Source organism: Colossoma macropomum, unplaced genomic scaffold (assembly GCF_904425465.1).
Source record: "Colossoma macropomum unplaced genomic scaffold, Colossoma_macropomum, whole genome shotgun sequence".
Lineage (NCBI taxonomy): Eukaryota > Metazoa > Chordata > Actinopteri > Characiformes > Serrasalmidae > Colossoma > Colossoma macropomum.
The window spans coordinates 43,176,666-43,197,804 of NW_023494795.1; the positions used below are offsets into that span (position 1 = coordinate 43,176,666).

General features: G+C 39.2%; 4 protein-coding genes across 4 annotated transcripts; all 4 read left to right on the plus strand.

The window, feature by feature from the left end:
- Positions 1-4,905: 4,905 nt before the first annotated feature.
- LOC118816240 (trace amine-associated receptor 4-like) lies at positions 4,906-5,958 on the plus strand. The gene has a single exon (XM_036582762.1). The coding sequence runs from the start codon at positions 4,906-4,908 to the stop codon at positions 5,956-5,958; it is 1,053 nt and encodes a 350-aa protein (XP_036438655.1).
- Positions 5,959-9,189: 3,231 nt separating this feature from the next.
- Positions 9,190-10,230, plus strand: LOC118816241 (trace amine-associated receptor 3-like). Its single transcript, XM_036582763.1, has one exon. The coding sequence runs from the start codon at positions 9,190-9,192 to the stop codon at positions 10,228-10,230; it is 1,041 nt and encodes a 346-aa protein (XP_036438656.1).
- Positions 10,231-14,317: 4,087 nt separating this feature from the next.
- Positions 14,318-15,400, plus strand: LOC118816242 (trace amine-associated receptor 3-like). The gene has a single exon (XM_036582764.1). The coding sequence runs from the start codon at positions 14,318-14,320 to the stop codon at positions 15,347-15,349; it is 1,032 nt and encodes a 343-aa protein (XP_036438657.1). The 3' UTR covers positions 15,350-15,400.
- Positions 15,401-19,989: 4,589 nt separating this feature from the next.
- On the plus strand, positions 19,990-21,027 carry LOC118816243 (trace amine-associated receptor 4-like). Its single transcript, XM_036582765.1, has one exon. It carries the CDS (start codon positions 19,990-19,992, stop codon positions 21,025-21,027), a length of 1,038 nt encoding a protein of 345 aa, XP_036438658.1.
- Positions 21,028-21,139: the final 112 nt, after the last annotated feature.

Sequence of the window (21,139 nt, forward strand, 5' to 3'; positions counted from 1 at the left end):
TTCTACCTGGTTTCACAGGCCAGGGTGGGTAGTGTCATGAGCACTTTATTAGGTACACCTACCCTATCTGCATTTATTGCAAAATTTATCAGCTCCATTTAGCAAATAGGATCACTTTGTAGTTCTACAGTTACAGACTGTAGTCCATCTGTTTTCTGCATTCTTTGTTAGCCCCCTTTTACCCTGTTCTTCAGTGGTCAGGACCCCCACAGGACCACCACAGGGCAGGTATTATTTGGGTGGTGGACCATTCTCAGCACGGCAGTGACACTGACATGGTGTGTTAGTGTGTGTTGTGCTGGCACGAGTGGATCAGACACAGCAGTGCTGCTGGAGTTTTTAAACACTGTGTCCACTCACTGTCCACTCTGTTAGCCACTCCTGCCTTGTCAGTCCGCCTTGTAGATGTAAAGTCAGAGACAATAGCTCATCTGCTGCTGCACAGTTTGTGTTGGTCATCCTCTAGTCCTTCATCAGTGGTCACAGGATGCTGCCCACAGGACGCTGTTGGCTGGATATTTTTGGTTGGTGGACTATTCTCAGTCCTGCAGTGACACTGAGGTGTTCAAAAACCTTAGCAGCACTGCTGTGTCTGTGATTGTAGAACTACAAAGTGCTCCTCTATGGTCAGTGGAGCTGATAAAAATGGACAATAAATGTAGATACAATGTATCTAATCCATAATAAAGTTCTAAATAAGTATGGATACATTACAAAATGTAATACTGAATTTAGCATAAACCTTTGTTTAATGCATGCATAAATCTTGCTGTACTCCTTTGTTGTAGTGTTAAAGTTTGGAACATTTAAAAAGTTATATCTGGGCTAACAAGCAAGTTGCAAATTAATCTGAAATTAATTTTTACACATTGGCTAAGTGCCACGCCTGTTCGGCCTTCACTCTGTCAATGTGTAAATTAGATTTAATAATAAAAAAGTTGAAATGTAAGAGACCTTTTTTTTTTTTTTCTTCAAGAACATTTTTGGGGCCTGTGAACCTGTTTGGGGGCTTTTGTAAGTACAATCAGATGTGTTTTGATCCAGGCTTTCATGCACACGGTTTCATAATTCCATTATATTGCTAATCAGTTGTATCCGACCTTATTATTTTTCATTGCAATAAAAACACGTTCACTAAGGGAACACTAAAAATCACTTCTGTAGTTTTTTTTACACACGGTATTGCCAAAAAGCAGCTGTACATACATCTGAATCTAGATTTCTAATAAACAATCTGATGGTTACAGTTCATAGGTTAAAAAGGAATGACCACTAAGAGAACCAAGGATCTCTAGGGCCAAGGCTCACTGAACCAGAAATGTACAAGAAGGGTATACCAAAGCCATGAAGGCACAGTTAAAAAAAAACATCAGCCACTGCTGTGATTTTCATAATTCTTTGGGTACTGATAAAGAGGCACTGTGAGATCAAAGGAAGCACTGCAGATCATAAATCAATGTGTTTTCAAACACTGTTGAGGAAAACCATACCATCTCTTCATCAGTAATGGTATTTTACAATAAATGTGGACATGAACTGGCAGCCAGTGTAATGCTGAAAAAATAAGGGTAATATTCTCAGGGTATTTGGGCTGATTCCCTATTTCTGGCCTGATTAAATCTCGAATGTGCGTTGTATGTGAGATAACAGTAAATAATTTTACCCAGTTGTCACAGGTAAATGTGATGTGATGTTGAAAATACATAATGTTCAACCTGCTTGTTCCTAGGGAGCTTTGGAAATAAGTTAGTGGCAGCATACAATCTATATAAGAAAAAATATTGGTCCTAAAACAGGGCCTTGTGGGACACCAAAGTTAGTTCTTTGGTGTTCAGTTCTTTGTTTAATCTTACAAGTTGATAAATATTGTGGTCTACCAGCATGTGCAGAGATAGAGCCCAGGTGGAGGTTGAGCCCCTGCCCTTCCCTTTTGGCCTCGGACTGTACTAGTACAAGATCAGATGCCAAAGAGGCACAGCTGCACTGAAAATACAGCTTGTGGGTCAGCTTGGGCTCTACGAGCTTCGTTGCCTCTTTTCCACCTCTTCAAGTGCAGTACAATTGCGTGTGGATATTTCACCTCAGTCATCTCCCAGCAGTCATGGTCATTTATTTAATGGCCAGATTGCCCTTTTTTCCTTATACCCCAATTCTCTATGCACAGGCCTGGTTGTCTATTCTCTCAAATGCCAATGCAGTCCTGGTCAGAGGACAAAAACAGATTGTTTGTTACATCCCCTGGTGTTGTTTGTGTACTGTGATATGGCCTAAAACTGTGATGTGGCCTGAGTAAAACATTTGGAAGGTATGATTCCTCTGTGAGGATGAGCTGTGGTGGTCTCAGGATGGAGAGTTTTGTAGTGTATTGCCCAGAGTGGGCCTCTTTCCCCCAAATAGGCCACCTAAAGGATAGGGAAGAGTGTAATTACACATTCTTATTTTGATTGTTGAGCAGTCAACATTGCTTATCAGCTTCAGCTTGGTACCTTTGATACATTATTCTGATTTAATTCTGTAATTTAAGCTTTAGCAGCCCTGCCAGAGTGGAAAGAACTATCTTTCCTTTTTTTCATAAGGTACGTGAAAGCCCAGAATAAAGTAAAAAACTGATATGTTGAATCTTACACATCATTATTCAAACCTATGTAATGCTGTAATGTAATAATGCACAGTTTACCCCTTAAAATCCCAGTCTTATTAGTATTATTCAGTAACTACATGGACTGCAAACTGGCTAAGCTATTCTGAGGTTATAGAAGTGTGTAATGAAACGTTGGGCCCAACAGTGGGCCCTGGCCATTTAAGGGGTTAAATGCATGGAGGCCATACATCTGTGCCAGATCATCTTGTGCTTCCTGTCTGGTCATATGACATACATTACTGTATTGCTAAGGTAACATGTTAAGCAACAAACAAGCTGATGTAATGTTTAGTCTGTGGTTTCAGATGGACAGTAGAATGAAAGTGCAAAGCAATACGCTGTTGTGTCTATTACACCTGTAATTAATCTGATACCTGAGAGTGGAGCTCCATCATTTGAAGTGAGAGGTGATAACTGGCCTCTTAGGCCATACCTTAGATACCTACTCAAACAAACATTACATTATGGAGAGAGAGAGAGAGAGAGAGAGAGAGAGAGAGAGAGAGAGAGAGAATCATCCATAATGTAAAGCAAGAATCATCTGTATTGTATTAAACAATCAGTTGGCGTTACCTCAGTTTAAATTTAGGTAGGCCAACTCACTAAGCCAAAATATTTCCATTTTCTACTGTGATCTAAAACGAACACTTAGGAGAACTCAACACATGGTAGTCAACATAAATGGGAAAAATTGTCTCACAGTAGAGTTTGCAAGGAGGAAAGATCAAAGTGAAGTGGGTTCAGAAAACCAAATACAGCAAAAAGCATATTGTCGCTGTTGAAACAAAACCTCATATCTCTGGTTTTGTCATTTTTTCACATTATTTAAAAAAACTTCAGCTCTCCTTTACATTGCATGAACATTTCATGATGAGTGAAGCAGCAGAAATGATCCATAATTAAGTGGAATGGACTGGCGGCCTGTGCAGGGTGTTTCCAGTGACTGCTGGGATAGGCTCCAGCGCCCCCCATGACCCAGAAGGATAAGCAGCTTAGATAATGTGTGTGTATATCTTTGGTAAGACTTTATTTGAATAGCCCATTGGAAATGCTTCATAGATGCTTAACTTAAGCGTAGCTTACGTTCTACTAATTATCTATTTAACTCACCTTAATTTTCCCCAACTTTCAGCCTTCACCTAACTGTAACCCTAACCTTTACCCCAACCCAAAATCTAAACCTATCCCTCACCCTGGTCCTGAACTCTGATTTGCAAATCAAGTAACTCAACAGGGAGTTGACAAATAGAGATCTATAGACAATCTCTTGGGACCAATCTAAATAAAGTGAGACCAAATCTTGTCACATTTACTTACATGAAATCTAAGATTGTTTTGTCCTTCTTATATAAAGTTACTATTTTGTGAGTCACTCATCAGTCAAATTAGAGCACAACAGGGCAGACAGTCCTAAGCAATAAAGACTGAAAAATAAAAGATTCTTTTGCACACAATTTACAGTCACTCCAAACCAGTTGAGTACTGCAGGATGATGCTTTATTACCACAATCTGTAGGTGAAATGGTATATTTTAACTCTTAGAAATGGCTGGCCATAACAATATGTTGTACTTTTAAACTAATTATCATTATCTTTACAACCCCACACACACACACACAACCCAGGTGGAGAATGGCATGGATATTGTGTGTGTGTGTAAACTAGGGGGTGTTGGTCTGGTAGTGGCCAACTGTAATGTACTATCTGATTACAGAATAACGTATAGAATAAGATATTTTTGCATAATCTAAGGCAGAATAAGATTTTATTTCTGCTATCAAAAGAAAAATGGTCTCTGTTTCTAAATAAAAGCTCCAGTATTTTATTTCTGTTACTTCATCAGTCTTAAATCTAAACACATCTTGTCATCATCTTATCTCAATACCTCAGATTTCAAATGTATGTATATATTTACATAACATTTTGTGTGGAGTTCACTAAGTTGTTCACTAAGAATTGGTGCCATTGGAGCGCACGACTAACACTAAGATGACAGATGAGGACAGATTTCAGAAGTAGCTAATGTTTGTTTGGTCATGGATGATGTCATATTAAACCAATCCGATTGGTGAAGGTGAAATCCAGAATCTATTTAAGCCAAGACGCTACTGTACAGCCTTAATTTGTTTAGTTTTGTGAGTGTGAGTCATATTTATCAACTACAGCCATATTTTAATGAAAATCTTTTTTCCCACCTATTAATAATTGTACTATGTTGTAATCTGTACCCTGGTCAATATTTTACTTTTGAAGGACGCATTTAAATGGCTTGGATGGATGCCCTTAATAAGAACATGACTGATGCTGATGTGGAGAATGTGCTTCTCTGCTTCCCTCACCAGCCTGACTCCTGTCTGAGAGCACATCGCTTTCTTGCACTCAAAGTTCCCATGTACTTCTTAATGCTGGCTACAATTCTTATGACTGTTTTTGGGAACCTGCTGGTCATCATCACTATTTCCCACTTTAAACAACTGCATTCACCCACTAACCTCATCATCCTCTCTTTAGCTTTGGTGGACTGTTTGTTGGGCTGTCTGGTCATGCCTTTCAGTATGGTGCGATGGTTGGAACGCTGCTGGTTCTTGGGTGATATTTTTTGTAAAATACATTCTAGTTTGGATATGACACTAAGCATTGTATCTATTCTACATCTATCATTGGTCTCCATTGACAGGTACTTGGCCATTTGTGAACCTTTGAGTTATAGAATGAGGGTGACCAATGGCACTGTGGCCGTGTGCATCGCTGTCATTTGGCTGTTTTCGTTCACATTTAGCTTCGGAGTTGTTCTGTCTAATGTGAATATTACAGGTTTGGAGGATCTTTTAATGCTAAATTCCTGTGTGGGAAACTGTGCTTTGATTTTTAACGAACAGTGGGGTGTTATTGCTGCACTCGTGGCTTTTTTCATTCCAGGGACTATCATGAGCTCACTGTACCTTAAGATCTTCCATGTTGCAAGGAAACAAGCTAAAGTAATGTCTGAACAGGTAACTGTGAGGCGAACCTCTTGTGAAACAAAGATCCTCTCCTCAGAGCAGAGGGAGCGAAAGGCAGCAAAAACTCTGGGCATCGTTATGGGAATTTTTCTACTGTGCTGGTTGCCATTTTTCATTGCTACTATAATTGATCCATTCCTTGATTTCTCAACCCCTGTAGATGTTTTTGATGCCCTGGTATGGTTTGGATACCTCAATTCTACTTTCAACCCTTTGGTCTACGGCTTTTTTTATCCACGCTTTCAGAGGGCGTTTAAGATCATCATCTCAAAATATGTTCTACACCTCAGTAATGCAAGTCATTTAGTACTGTAATTCTAACTTCACAGGTAGGGGTGGGTAGTGTCTTGTTTAGTTTAGTCAGTTAGGCAGGGATGGAAAAGTCAGTATTGTTAGTTTTGACACATTGTTGATACATTAATAAATGCAGTATGGAAATCAGTCTAAATCTTTAATGCATGCATAAATCTTGCTGTACTCTTTTGTCGTCATGTTAAAGTTTGGAAAGTTGTAGATATATCCAGACTAATAAACAGAGTTGTAGATGATTCTGACATTTATTTTTTAAACATTGACTGAGTGCCATGACTGTTCTGCATTCACTCTGACAGAATGTTTAAAAGTAGGTTCAATAATAAGAAGGTTCAAAAGTGAGCGACCTTAGCTTGTTTATTAAAGTATATGTTTCCCTGGTTGGGGGCTGTGACCACTATACCAATCTTACTGGAAAAGCACTAATGCTTTTGTAAGTAAAATCAGATGTTCTATGATCCAGACACACCATTTCATAATTCTGTTATATTGCTAATCAACTGTATCCATTTTCATAGCAAAAAACACGTTCGCTAACAGTTTAGACTCTGAATACACAAGGCATTGTCAAATAGGAGCTGCACACAAATCTGCGTCTAGATTCCTAATAAACAACATGAAGTTCACAGTTAACAGATTGAAAAACACTGAGAGGATCCCAGACTTACTAGGGTCAATGCTCACTGGACCAAAAATGTACAGAAAGGTCATTCCAAAGCCATAAATGCACTGAAGGAAATAAAACCAGCCCCTGCTGTAATTTTCATAATTCTAGGTATTGAGAGGCAAACTGCTGGGCAAACCATTTCATTAGTTACAGATGTAAATAAAAAGGCATTCAGTGTCTCATGGCAGCATGGCCTGTGGTGGGAGACCAAACCGCTTGTTCCTAGGGAACTTTAGAATTAAGCAAATGGCAGCATACAGAATATAAGAAAAAACACTGGTCCTAAAACAGAGCCCTGTGGGACACCAAAGTTTACTTCTTTGGTGTTCAGTCTTACAAGCTGATAAATATTATGGTCTTCCAGCATGTGCAGAGACAGAGCCTAAGTGGGGCTTCAGCCCATGTCCTTTTGCCCTCAGACTGTACTAATATAAGATCTGATATTGATGAGGCACAGTTGCACTGGGAATACAGTCTGAGGGTCAGCTTGTGCTCCACAAACCTCATTTCTCCTTTTCCACCTCTTCAGGTACAGCACAATTGCCTATGGATATCACACCTCAGTCAACTTCGATCAGTCATGGTCAATTAATTTATTTCATGGTCAGATTGCCCTTTACCACCTAAGGGATTGGTAAGAGTGCATTATTATTCATTTTTCTTTTGGTTGTTGAGCAGCTGGCACTGCAGCTTTAGTTTGGTACATTTGACACATTATCCTGACCTGACCTGCAATTTTAACTTAAGCAGCCATGCCCAGGTGGAAAAGACTATCTTTTCCTTTTTTATAAGGTATTTGCAGGCCCAGAATAGAGTAAAAAAACTGATATGTTGAACCTTTTACTTCATTATTCAAACCTATGTAATATTAATGCTGTAACCATTTTAATAATGCACAGTTTAATGCATGGAGGCCACACACCTGTGCCAGATCATCTTGTGCTTCCTGTCTGTTCCTAAGTCATGATTATTGTATTGCTAAGGTAACATGTTAAACAACAAACATGCTGATATAATGTTTAATCTGTTGTTTCGGATGGACAGAATTAGATGAAAGTGTGAAGCAATACGCTGTTGTGTCTATTACACCTTTAATTAATCTGGTACCTGAGAGAGGAGCTCCATCATTCAAAGCAAGAGGTGATAACTGGCCTCTTAGGCCATACCTTAGATACCTACTCAAACAAACATTACATCATAGGAAGAGAGAGAGAGAGAATGTGATCATCCTTAATGTAAAGCCAGAATCAGCTGCAGTAATCATACGTATTGCATTAAACAATGAATTGGTGTTACCTCAGGCCAACTCACTAGGCCAACATAGTTCCTTTTTCTACTGTAACCTATTTCTAATAAGAATACTTAGAACTAGAATACTCTAATAAGAGACCTCATCACATGATAGTCAACAAAAAAGGGAGAACCTGTCTCACAGTGGAGTTCACGGGAGGGAACGATAAAAGCATGGGTTTCATGGGTTCCGAAAACCAAACGCAGCAAAATGCATACTGTCGCTCTTTTAAGAAAACCTGATATCTGTTTTTATCATTTTTTTCACATTATTTAAAAAACTCCAGCTCTCCTTTACATTGTGTTTCATTTAATTAAACATTTAACTCTTCGTAGATGCTTATCTTGAATGTAACTTACATTCTGCTAATTATCTATTAAACTCACTGTATTTTTTCCCAACCATAAACCTTCACCTAACTCTAACCCTAAACTTAGCTCCTACCCAAAACCTAAACCTTTCCCTCACCCTGGTCCTGAACTCTAATCCTTACACTATTGCAAATCAACTGACTTTCAACGGATAATTTGTTAATAAACTTAGCTTCTATAGACGATCTATTGGGATCAATCCAAATAAAGTGAGACCAAATCTAATTAAAATAGCTTATGTTGAAAGCTTAGATTATCGTCCTTCTCATGTAAAGTTACCATTTTGGAGATGATATTATAAGTCAAATTAGAGCGCAACATAACACACCTAAGCATGTTCTGATTAAACCCCAGTAACACGTACGTAAAGGGGGGCATTATAATGTCCTTATAATGCTCTTATTTTATCAAGACTGTAGTTGATAATTAACTGGCTACTTTATTAAGCAGCTATTAGGACTTTTTAAAAGCATTTATATATTATCTTCATCTTTTGTACAACATGTGTGCTGTTATTTCCTTATTAAGCTTTATCAAGCCAATAGATAGTAATTCATTCACTGGTTGCACATTACTAATTTATTAAGCAACAACTTAGCCGAGTTATTGCTTAATTCAGTCTAGTTATTAGCAACACCCCCACCCCTCCCTGCCACTCATGGTTCAACTCACTCTCTCCATGGCTTTTTTCCTGTTCTATATTCTTATTGGTCAGTGGGTGTTGCCTTTTAAAAATCAAAATGTATTTAAGTTCAAAGTTGGTGCTTTTCCAAATGATCTTATTTCCACTTGCACTGAGTATTCTTTTATTCCATTAGTGGACATGTAGGTCATCAGCTGTACTATCATTGATCATCTTCAAGTTATTTGGACAAAATTGTTTTTCTGAGGAAGTGCAAATTTGAATGGCTTGGATGGATTCCGTCATTGCAAATATGACTGAAGCTGATGTGCAGGATGTGCTCCTCTGCTTCCCACACCAGCCTGACTCCTGTCCCAGAGCACATCGCTTTTGTACGCTTAAAGTCATCATGTATGCTTTTATGCTGGTCACTATTTTTATGACTGTCTTTGGGAACCTACTGGTCATCATCACCATTTCCCACTTTAAACAGCTGCATTCTCCAACTAACCTCATCATCCTCTCTTTAGCTTTGGTGGACTGTATGATGGGCTGTCTGGTCATGCCCTTCACTATGGTGAGATGGGTGGAAGGCTGCTGGTTCTTGGGAGATTTTTTTTGCCAAATACATTCTAGTTTGGACATGACTATAAGTATTGCTTCTATCCTGCACCTGTGTTTGGTATCTGTCGAAAGGTACGTGGCCATTTGTGAGCCTCTGCAGTATCGAATGAAGGTGACGAACAGTAATGTAGCAGTATGTCTCGCCATTATATGGCTCTTTTCTCTGAGCTTCGGCTTTGGGATCGTGCTTTCCAAAGTTAACACTCTGGGTTTGGATACAATGATCAGCTCCTGCGTCGGATACTGCGCTTTGACTTTTAACAAAGAGTGGAGTGTTATTGGGTCACTTTTAAACTTTTTCATTCCGGGGACTATCATGAGCTGTCTTTACTTGAAAATCTTTTGTGTTGCACAAAAACAAGCTAAAGTAATGTCTGAGAGGACAGCGGTGGTAAAGTCCTGTGAGACTAGCCATTCCTCAGAGCAGAGGGAGAGGAAGGCAGCCAAAACTCTGGGCATTGTTATGGGATTTTTTCTTCTCTGCTGGCTGCCGTTTTTTATGGCCAATCTGATCGATCCGTTCCTTAACTTCATGACCCCTGTTGATGTGTTTGATGTTCTGATATGGTTGGCCTATTTTAATTCCATGTGTAACCCTCTGATCTATGGCTTTTTCTATCCACGCTTCCAGAGAGCTTTTAAGATTATCATCTCAAGATATGTCCTCCGCCTCAGTGACTCAAACACCTTAATACTTTAATTGGGACCGGTCTCACAGGCAGTAACTTGCTTAACGTTGGTAGTTTTACTATATAATAGGTAACTTCAGTGACGCTATATATCGTAATCAAACATAAATATGTGCCTAGGTTTTTGGGTTGTAATAATCCACATAGGTAGATTCTCCTTCATATATATTGTTTAATCCTAAATGCTGAACATTTTCTTTTTGTATATAGAATTTACATGTCAAGATGATACAACTAAGTGCAATGATGCATTTAAATTGTAAATAATCTATTATTCGTAGATGTGAATAATATCTTTGAGTGCATAAAGTAGATAAAGACATAAACACGTACAAACTCTATCAGTGAGTTCATCAACCCTTTATGAAACATTGATTGAGTGCCATGACTGCTGTGCAGTCATTCTGACAGCAATTTTAAATACAGGTGTTATAATAAAAATTGCATGTGTGATAGGCCTTGCTTATTCACGTGTGTGTTTGCCCAGCCCATCCCATCTCCTTTGTTGGAGGTTATGATCACTTTACAAGAAGCAGTCCTTGCTAGCAGAGCACTTGCAAACAGAATTAGAAGTGCTCCAGGCTTCCTGCTCATATGCTCTACTGCATTAGTAAGCCTGTCATCATGACTCATTCAGCAATCAGTGAAGCAAGAAAAAGACCAAATGCTTTATTGCACAGGGTGTTGGCTTGCTGTAAAATCCCTGATCCACCTTAAGTACTTACAAGACTTGACAGGGCATTTCATGATCCCACCTCCTACCTTTTTTGTTCTACTTACATTTTATTCTAAGACTGAGACCATCGTAAGATTTGAACATCGATCAGCCACTTCATTAAAACCACGTCCTTGTTTCTACACTCACTGTCCATTTTATGAGCTCCACTGACCATATAGGAGCATTTTGCAGTTCTACAGTTACAGACTGTAGTCCATCTGTTTCTCTGTATACTTTGTTACCCTGTTCTTCAATGGTCAGGACCCCCACAGGGCCACCACAGAGTTTTTTTCTGTGCTGGAGTTTTTTAAACATCTCAGTGTCGCTGCTGGACTGAGAATAGTCCACCAGCCAAAAATATCCAGCCAACAGCGTCCTGTGGGCAGCGTCGTGTGACCACTGATGAAGGACTAGAGGATGACCAACACAAACTGTGCAGCCGCAGATGAGCTATCGTCTCTGACTTTACATCTACAAGGTGGACCGACAAGGTCAGTGTGTCTAATAGAGTGGACAGTGAGTGGAGATGATGATGATGATGATGATGAATGCATTTCATATACATGTACATTTCAACACGCCATATTCAAAGTCAACCACAAGCATAAAACATGTCATTCAGGGAGTTTTATAAGAATCCTCAGAATCCCCACATTCCACAAACGAAGGACAGCCAAGCAGAAGGCGTGATCACCCCTCATATGGCACTTAGTTCTGGGTAAGGTGAATATTGTTAGATCTGAGGTTAGTGAGTTAATGTAGGGGGTAAGTGTTGCTCTGAGATCTGAGCCTGGTGCATTTGATTTCCATGAATGTACTGAAAGCATAATGGGAGACTTTTTTATGAATATCATAGTCCACTATATCAAATGTAGAATGAGTCTGAAACGAGGGGGAATGGTCTCACCAAAACATCATTCGTCATGTCATGAGAGCTGTTTCAGTGCTGTGGGCTACATAAAGGCCTGACTATCATTTCTCATAAAGGTTTCTGTGAGTAAATGTGGCCCTGAAGATGAGCAGCACCTTCCACACATCATCCTGATAGGTGTAGGTTTTTACGTGAAAAGAAAAGTTTTCTAGTAATTGTAGCTGAGTGTGTATTGAATGCCTTGATTGGAGGATGATGATAGATTATGTAATGCTCATGCTATATTTTAAGAATTCTTACATTTAACAATGGTGCATAGTGTTTAACTTGACAGATGAAATTTATCTGACCAGAGGTGGCAGAAGTACACAAATCCCTTACTTAAGTAAAAGTACTAATAATCTAGTAAAAAAAATACCCAAGTAAAAATAGAAGTAGGACTTATTACTTTTTTCTCAAGTAGAAGTGTAAAAGTATATGCTCAGAAAAGTACATACAGTAAAAAAGTTCAAAATAATTTCTAATTCAATTTTTTTAACAGGATATCATTTTATTGAGAGTCGGAGGTGCACATCATTCAAACCAAGCGTACATAACGGTTTATACTACAACTGCAGGCATCATCCTTAAAAATGCACTTATGTCAAATGCATTTACGTGTTTGATTTCCTCTACAAGAATTTGAGATGGACATTGATGGAAATTCTGCTAAGAAAAAAATGTGTTTTTTTATTTTAGCAGTCAATCAGACTGGGAGTTACATGATGCAAACCAGCCCACACTCCACACACACACAAAACGCACTATCGTCCTGCAATGTTAACCTCATTACATCAGGCAATAGGCTATTCCTAACATCAGTGCAGTCATCACCCTATATATTCCAACACTTCTGCCCTGACACAAAACAGTAGCAACCAGAAAGCTGGATTCACTCAAACAACCAACACTGCAGCACCTTCCACTCACCACAGACACAACTTCTACACAGAGAAGACGACAACACTGAGTTAAAATCAGACAGCTGGGATGTACGGTGTTAAACCTACAAAGTTAAACATGTACAAACTTAAAACCTTATAATTATCGAAGACAAACACACGCGTTACTGCCACATCAGGCAGACTCAAATGAAGATTACATGAAAGTTAAATCATACAGCTGATGTGGGAAGACGAGGAAAACCAGCACAGCAATCTTAAACACCTAAACCTAGTCATCCCAGGCTAAAGCATATTGCCACAGCAGGCATGAAACAAGTTTATGGTTTATATATGTCTTACCTGTAATGAATCGATGCACTGCAGTAACGTCTGTACAGAACTGAATGTCTGTACAGGCGTCTGAACGTACTGCTACATCATTTAAGCTGGAAGGGGGAAATTAAGCTAACTTCAGCTTTATCTAATCTCTATCCACAGTATGAGTCTCAATTACAGTCAGTAAACCGGGGCTGTATCACTTGGGACGGGGGCCGCTGGTTTAATCCTTAAATCACTACAGAAATACAGTTGAATGTAACATTTACAGTTACATTACAGTCATTCTTCAATCTGAAGTAACCGGCCCAAAACACTACCAGCCCACCAGGAATTCTCTCGACTCTCCTGATTTCCCTCTCTGGCCATGGATGTAGGTTTTTTCAGACGCATCATCCGCATTATGTACTGATCCGATGTTGTCACTTTCTAAAGATTCCGTTGTCTTATCTGTTTATTTTTCATCCTTTTCCCGTGTGCTCAATGCTGGGGCCTGTATATCATGATAGCAGCTGGTCACAGGTTCACTCTGCTCCACCTCTCCCGCTTCACATCCAGTAGGATTCCGATATGTGCTTCAGTAGGTGCCTTAATACAATTGCCTGATTAAAAATATATATAAATTGGTAATTAGAGATAAAATAGATAAATAGATCATTAAAACTAAAGTAATGAGCATGTTTTGAAAATGTAGTGAGTAAAAGTAAAAAGTATATGTCACTAAGTGACAGAAATACTCAAGTAAAATACAGAAAACTAAAAAAAATACTTAAGTACATTAACAAAGTACTTGTACTTTGTTATTTAGCACCTCTGTATCTGACACTACGGTTTGCAGGAGGGAGGAGGGAAAGAGAAATGGGTCTAAATATCTAAATACAGCGAAAAGCATGTCACTTTGAAATTTTCCTAAGATTGAACCACTTGACCACGTTGATTGTAGCACAAGGGGGCACATTTCTAAGCATTCTAAGCATTTTTAGGGAAATCATTACTATGTTCTTGAAACTCACAAAAAATGATGCCCCTCCTCCCAGTGATGTTCAGCTCACTCCCAACTCTGCGTGTATGGTGCCATGTGGTGATAATCTAGATGTTCCTATTGGTGAAGGGCTGTTACCTTTTTAAAATCAGAGTGTATTTAAGTCAAGGAGCTATTCTAAATGACTAGCATGCACGGAGAAGTGCATGTAGATCAGCTGTTTTTTTTTTGTTGATCCAAAAAGTTTTCTGAGGAAATACAGGTTTGGATGGACATCCTAATGACAAACATGACTGAAGCTGATGTGCAGGATGTGCTTCTCTGCTTCCCACACCAGCCTGACTCCTGTCCCAGAGTGCATCGTTTTTCTATGCTTAAAGTCATCATGTATGCTTTTATGCTGGTCACTATTTTTATGACTGTCTTTGGGAACCTACTGGTCATCATCACCATTTCCCACTTTAAACAGCTGCATTCTCCAACTAACCTCATCATCCTCTCTTTAGCTTTGGTGGACTGTATGATGGGCTGTCTGGTCATGCCCTTCACTATGGTGAGATGGGTGGAAGGCTGCTGGTTCATGGGAGAATTTTTTTGCCAAATACATTCTAGTTTGGACATGACTATAAGTATTGCTTCTATCCTGCACCTGTGTGTGGTATCTCTTGACAGGTACGTGGCCATTTGTGAGCCTCTGCAGTATCGAATGAAGGTGACGAACAGTAATATAGCAGTATGTCTCATCACCATGTGGCTATTTTCATTGATATTTAGCTTTGGGATCGTGCTTTCCAAAGTTAACACTCTGGGTTTGGATACAATGATCAGCTCCTGTGTTGGATACTGTGCTTTGACCTTTAACAGACAGTGGACTCTTGTTGCTTCAGTTGTGGCTTTTTTCATTCCGGGGACTATCATGAGCTCCTTTTACTTGAAAATCTTTTTTGTTGCACAAAAACAAGCTAAAGTAATGTCTGAGAGGACAGCGGTGGTAAAGTCCTGTGAGACTAGCCATTCCTCAGAGCAGAGGGAGAGAAAGGCAGCCAAAACTCTGGGCATTGTTATGGGATTTTTTCTTCTCTGCTGGCTGCCGTTTTTCATGGCCAATCTGATCGATCCGTTCCTTAACTTCATGATCCCTGTTGATGTGTTTGATGTTCTGATATGGTTGGCCTATTTTAATTCCATGTGTAACCCTCTGATCTATGGCTTTTTCTATCCACGCTTCCAGAGAGCTTTTAAGATTATCATCTCAAGATATGTCCTCCGCCTCAGTGACTCAAACAACTTAATGCTTTAATTGGGACCGGTCTCATAAACCAAGGAGACTTAGTAATGTGTACTATTTTCTCATGTGTACATAAATAACATTTATAAATGTGACTTTGTTGTTTATATTCTAAATTTTACACAGAAATATACAACAGTGTACTCTTCTCTTCATACGGAACTGATTCACACATTTGAATCAAGTAAATGTAATGCCCATTCTTTAGGGTGCTGTTGGGTTCTTCAATGTGAAATTGGTCTGAATCATTCTGGCTGTCAACAGTTCTGCAAAGACATCTGCAGTTGAAACAGCTGCCCATAGTGAATGGTGCTATGCCCTTTCTGTATTTTAGTTCAAATTGAGAGGAAAGCTCCTAATAAGCTCGTTCCAGTCTATTCTTTCATATTTTTCTATGGACTTTTTCAGTTTTTAGTGACATATCATACAATGAACTGAAAGATTGATCTTTTTTGGCAAAAGCAAACACATTTTACATGATTTCTTTGTCATGTGATTTAAATAATGAAATAAACAACAGAATTTTGAAAAGTTGAAAAGTCTGTGCCTTACTGAGCCTCTTGCATGCTTTAATAATGTTCCCAGTCAGTGTTTTAATTCAGGAAATAGGATATTTATAAGCATATTCATATAAACATCCTTTTAAGAAGGACTAATGGCAACCATTAAAATGGAACCATTATTAAAGCTGCACTCTGCATGTTTTCTGGATTTGGGGACCTCTCTGGTGGATGAATTTGATGACTGAAAGAGAATTCGAGAGAACTCAGTCAAAACTTGGTGAAGGATGTATGAATTATCTATTATTTTCATCATATCTTCATTAATATAATGTTGATTTTAAGGTCGTTTGAGACCTAAACATTGAGGCGGACCGTGTTTTTGACTTTTGACTTTAGTCATTAGCTCAGAGAAGCTATGTATTGAAATGGGAAATAGCAGATCTAAATCTTCAGTAAACGCTGTCATATAGGCAATTCATTTACTCATTGATCTCTACATTTTGTGAATATTACTAAAATTTATCTTAGCTGTCTCACAGAATTCTAAAAGTTCAGTCTGTCGTATTAGCATTTTGCACCTACTGAGAACCATTAACTCTATCTCCATCAAACAGCTGGCGTAGTCTTAGTCTTCCTCCGTCGTTTTGATGGAAGTTGTTATACATTACACATTTTTAATTGTCAGTGATTATTGAAAATATATGGCAAGACAATCATTATATATTGTCGGAAAAAGCAAAACGGGTTCTTAGGTTTTAATTAAAGTTAAAAGAAAATTTATTTTTTCCAAATAATTTTGGTCCATTTCTGCTGGTCCATTCATCACGAAATTCTCATCTGCTGATTTTAATTTATGCAGGGAAGAAAGAAAAATGACAAAAATGGAGACTTGACATTTTGTCCTGACACTGATGACAGACAGATCCCCACTTGCACTTTGTAAAAATGTGTGACCCCAGTATGCTGTTCATAAACAAGTATATTTCCATCCCTTAGGTCAGGCATGTCAAACTGGGAACCTTCCAGGCCAAAGTGCTGCGAAGATTAGCGTTTACCCTCATCTAACGCTCTGAATTCAGTTTATGAAGTCCCTGCTAATTAGCTGATGAGACGAATCGGGTGTGTTTGATGAGGCAGCATGCTGAAGCAGTGTTTTGGCCCACAAGGACTGGAGTTTGACGCATGTGCCTTAGGTTATTAGTAATTGTGTTTCATTCAGTGAATGACAGGATAAAGTTAGTGGTAGCTTGTATATTCTTTACTCTACATGACACTACTATTGAGCTTCAGGTGACAGACACCAAACCCATCAAACCAAGGGCAAGTACAATTTATGCTCTAACATCAAACATTTGAAGTTCATTAGACGTATTTTATATGTTTGGACATTAGACAAGAGGAAGACATGACCTTTAAACATGCGTGATGGAGAATAACATAAGTAACACTTCACTGAGGTCTGTGTTCTTAAGGTTATATGACAACACTTTCATGACAAATGACATAAACCGACAGAGATGTTTATAAAGGCTGTGTCTATTTTAAGTGACATCAGTCCTGATATCATGCCAGGTTGAAATGACGTAGCACATTATAATAACTGGCATAATGCTGAAGAAAAAAGTGGACAAAGGTGAGCATTTCCAAAAGATGTTCTGCAGTTCATTAAGACTGATTCCAGCTAGAATCGACTGTCATAAAAGCTTTTTTGTCAATGCAAATGCAAAGCTGACATAACACTTACACAAAGCCTTTTTTGTTGATATAAGGTTATGATACTGGATTAGAGTGACATGACAACTGATTCTGTAGTTCTTTGTATTTCTGGTATATCAGAGTAACGTTACTTATGATCTACATTGCCAAGTGAGACTACTTGGAAAGTTGATGGCATTGGCATCACCATGGAGAACATATCAACTGCAATATAAAGTTTTATTTAAAAATGAATGTCTCTGTGGAGTGCATCCGCTCGGTGTTCGGGCCCTGCTTTCCTGCAGGCTTTCGCGGCTGTCATCAGGGCCCGAACACCAAGCGGTGACGAACCCTGGCGAGGACGGCGGAAAGAGAGCCGCGAGTGAGTGGGGAACGGTGCGCAAATCCCGACCACCGCCGAGGGACGCGAGTAACGGCGGGAGGAGGTTGTCAGCTGCAAGAGAGGGAACGACGACGGCCACAAGAGGCACAAAAGCGGGAAGCGAGTCCTGAGTTCCGCCTTCTCGTCACCACCCCCACACCGCAGCCCATCCGTCTGGATCGGACGTCAGGTGGAGTGGAGCGGCCTCTCTCCGGAACAGGGGGTGGGGCCCGGACGGCAGAGCTTGGGACTCGCTTCCCTCAGCGGAGGTCGGGATTTGCACACCGTTCCCCACTCACTCGCGGCTCTCTCTCCGCCGCCCACGCCAGAGTTTGTCACCACTTGGTGTTCGGGCCCCGCCTTCCTGAAGGCTCTCGCGGCCGTCATCAGGGCCCAAGGAACAGGCACATGCCGCAGTCTCTCATTACAATAATTTTATAGTGTGTCACTATAATGTTATACATTTCTTACCCAAATACAAAACTAAGCTGTAATAAGAGAAGCCAGTCATTTAGACGATCAAGATTCGGAATGGTCACAGAGTGGGAAAGCTGTGGGACTCTTTTTGAGGACACTGAGTGGGAGATATCTGTTAACTATAGCAGAAATGCCAGTGAAATTACTAAGACTGTAATGGACTGTGTGTCCAACAACTAAGCATGGTGTCTAAAGAAGTAAACAGTACAAATGGCCACAAAGAATATTTTTAAGAATTATTTTATTTCACTGGCAATTTTTTAATGAAGTCATCCATTTTTTGTGTTGTCATGTTCTGTGTTGCATGTGCTGTGTTTGCGGGAGTGTGTATGTATTTTGTATTGTGATGCAGCCGTCATGAAGCCAAAGGCACATTTCCGGAAATTGACAATAAACCTACCTACTCTACCTACCTACCTACCTCTGTCTATCTATCTGTCTGGGATATGATTGCCATAAGTATCATAAGTATTATGTCAGCATTATGCTACTGTCATTTATGTACTTTTAACCCAGCAAGTGTCTAATCAGGACCTTATGGAAGTGGTATCCAATCTTATCCTCAAGGGTCCAACGTGGCTTCATGTCTTCATTCCAAACAAGCTGGAGCTTGTCCAATTCCACTTGTTAAAATAATTGGTCTCAGTCTTCACACAACTGAACAGGTGAGCTCCTCTAGCTACAGTGGCCCTCTGTGGATAAGATTGGACACTCCTGCCTTATGTCAATGTGACATCAGAAGGGTCATTCAACACCTTCTCATCTAGAGCACCAAAGCTTCCTATGAAAAGTTCAAGCAAAAACACCTTTTTTATTTATGAAAAGGTCATGTAAAATTAAAAAGATGGGGTCCAAATACTTTCTTAGTTATCATTCATAAAACTTTGCTCTATTAGGTTCCAAATCCTAAATATTGATCTCAATCTTAAATGTAACTGTTTACAGAATGTGAAAAAACAGAGTGAAATTGTTAATCGTTAAAATTTAAACTTCGTCATTTTTCGTAATTATTTTTTGAAAAGTAAAGTTTCCTGCATTTCTATCCAATTTCTTTATGCAGTATTTTTAAGCTAAACAACAAATTTAAAATGGTTTCACAATTAAAAAAAAACATTTTTCAGGCCCAATATGTCTTATTAAGTAAAAACTTTCAGCTGTACCTAAATATATTCAAATGAAACCAGTTTATTTAGTTTTTTTTTATCATATCATTATTATTATTATTATTATTATTATTATTATTATTATTATTTCCTGGATGTTTGCCAGTCAAGAGACATTGTGATTGGTTAATGTCTTGCCCAACCTCCAATGCTAATCACCTCTTGGTGCTGAGATGATGTCGAACTGGAGCTTTTCTATTGGTGAACTGTTGTTGCTTTCGTAAAAAACGGACGTATAAAAGCCACCATGAAGCAGTGTAGAAGGTTCATCTATTGGACTCTGCTAGATACAAATGTCATGTACTAGACTAAAATATTTAATATCATTTATTCTAACTGTTGATGCCTGAATTTTGCATTTCTTTGATATTTGTGTGCTGTTTTTATATCACCTGGAAAGCTTTCTGCATTTTGAAGAAGGACGCTCTCTGAATGGCTTGGATGGACACTCTGTTCATGAATAAAACTGATGTGGAGAATGTGCTTCTCTGCTTCCCTCACCAGCCGGACTCTTGCGCCAGCAAGAATCGCTTCCTGGTGCTCAGAGTGACCATGTACATCTGCATGCTGGTGGCTATCCTCATGACTGTCTTTGGAAACCTGCTTGTCATCATTTCCATTTCCCACTTTAAACAGCTGCATTCTCCAACTAACTTCATCATCCTCTCTTTAGCTTGGGTGGACTGTTTGTTGGGCTGTCTGGTCATGCCCTTCAGTATGGTGAGATGGGTGGAAGGCTGCTGGTTCTTGGGTGAACTCTTTTGTCAAATTCATTCTAGTTTGGACATGACATTGAGCATTGCCTCAATTCTCCACCTGTGTTTGGTATCCATTGATCGATATGTGGCCATTTGTGACCCTCTGAGTTACAGAATGAAGGTGACAAATGCCAATGTGGCTGTGTGCATCGCAGTCATTTGGCTGTTTTCATGCGTGTTTAGCTTTGGGATTGTGTTTTCAAAGGTAAATATTATGGGGCTGGATGAACACATGCTAAACTCCTGTGTGGGAAACTGTGCTTTGATTTTTAATAAGGAATGGGGTGTTATTGCGCCACTTCTTAACTTTTACATTCCAGGAACTATAATGAGCTGCCTCTACCTTAAAATCTTCCATGTTGCAAGAAGACAAGCAAAAGTAATATCTGATAGAACAGCTGTGATGACGTCAGGTGAGAAAAGCCAAGTGTCGGAGCAGAGGGAGAGAAAGGCAGCTAAGACTCTGGGCATTGTAATGGGGGTTTTCCTGCTGTGCTGGCTGCCGTTTTTCCTCACCACTGTAATCGATCCGTTCCTTGGCTTCTCAACTCCTATTGATGTATTTGATGCCTTGGTGTGGTTTGGCTATTTCAATTCCATGTTCAACCCTCTGATCTACGGCTTTTTCTATCCACGCTTCCAGAAAGCATTTAAGATTATCATATTAAGATATGTTTGTCACTTGACAAATTCAAACTTAGTACTTCAATAATTCTGCAAAGCAAATATCTCTAAGGGCGGAATAACGTGCAATAACATAAATGTCAATTGTGTTATTATCATTATTGTTATATCGTTCCTGTATTCAGATTTCTGGAAATTTC

What these genes read in the sequence shown, in the direction of transcription:
- LOC118816241 (XM_036582763.1), top strand. Translation starts at nt 9,190, where the DNA reads ATGGCTTGGATGGATTCCGTCATTGCAAATATGACTGAAGCTGATGTG.
- LOC118816240 (XM_036582762.1), top strand. Translation starts at nt 4,906, where the DNA reads ATGGCTTGGATGGATGCCCTTAATAAGAACATGACTGATGCTGATGTG.
- LOC118816242 (XM_036582764.1), top strand. Translation starts at nt 14,318, where the DNA reads ATGGACATCCTAATGACAAACATGACTGAAGCTGATGTGCAGGATGTG.
- LOC118816243 (XM_036582765.1), top strand. Translation starts at nt 19,990, where the DNA reads ATGGCTTGGATGGACACTCTGTTCATGAATAAAACTGATGTGGAGAAT.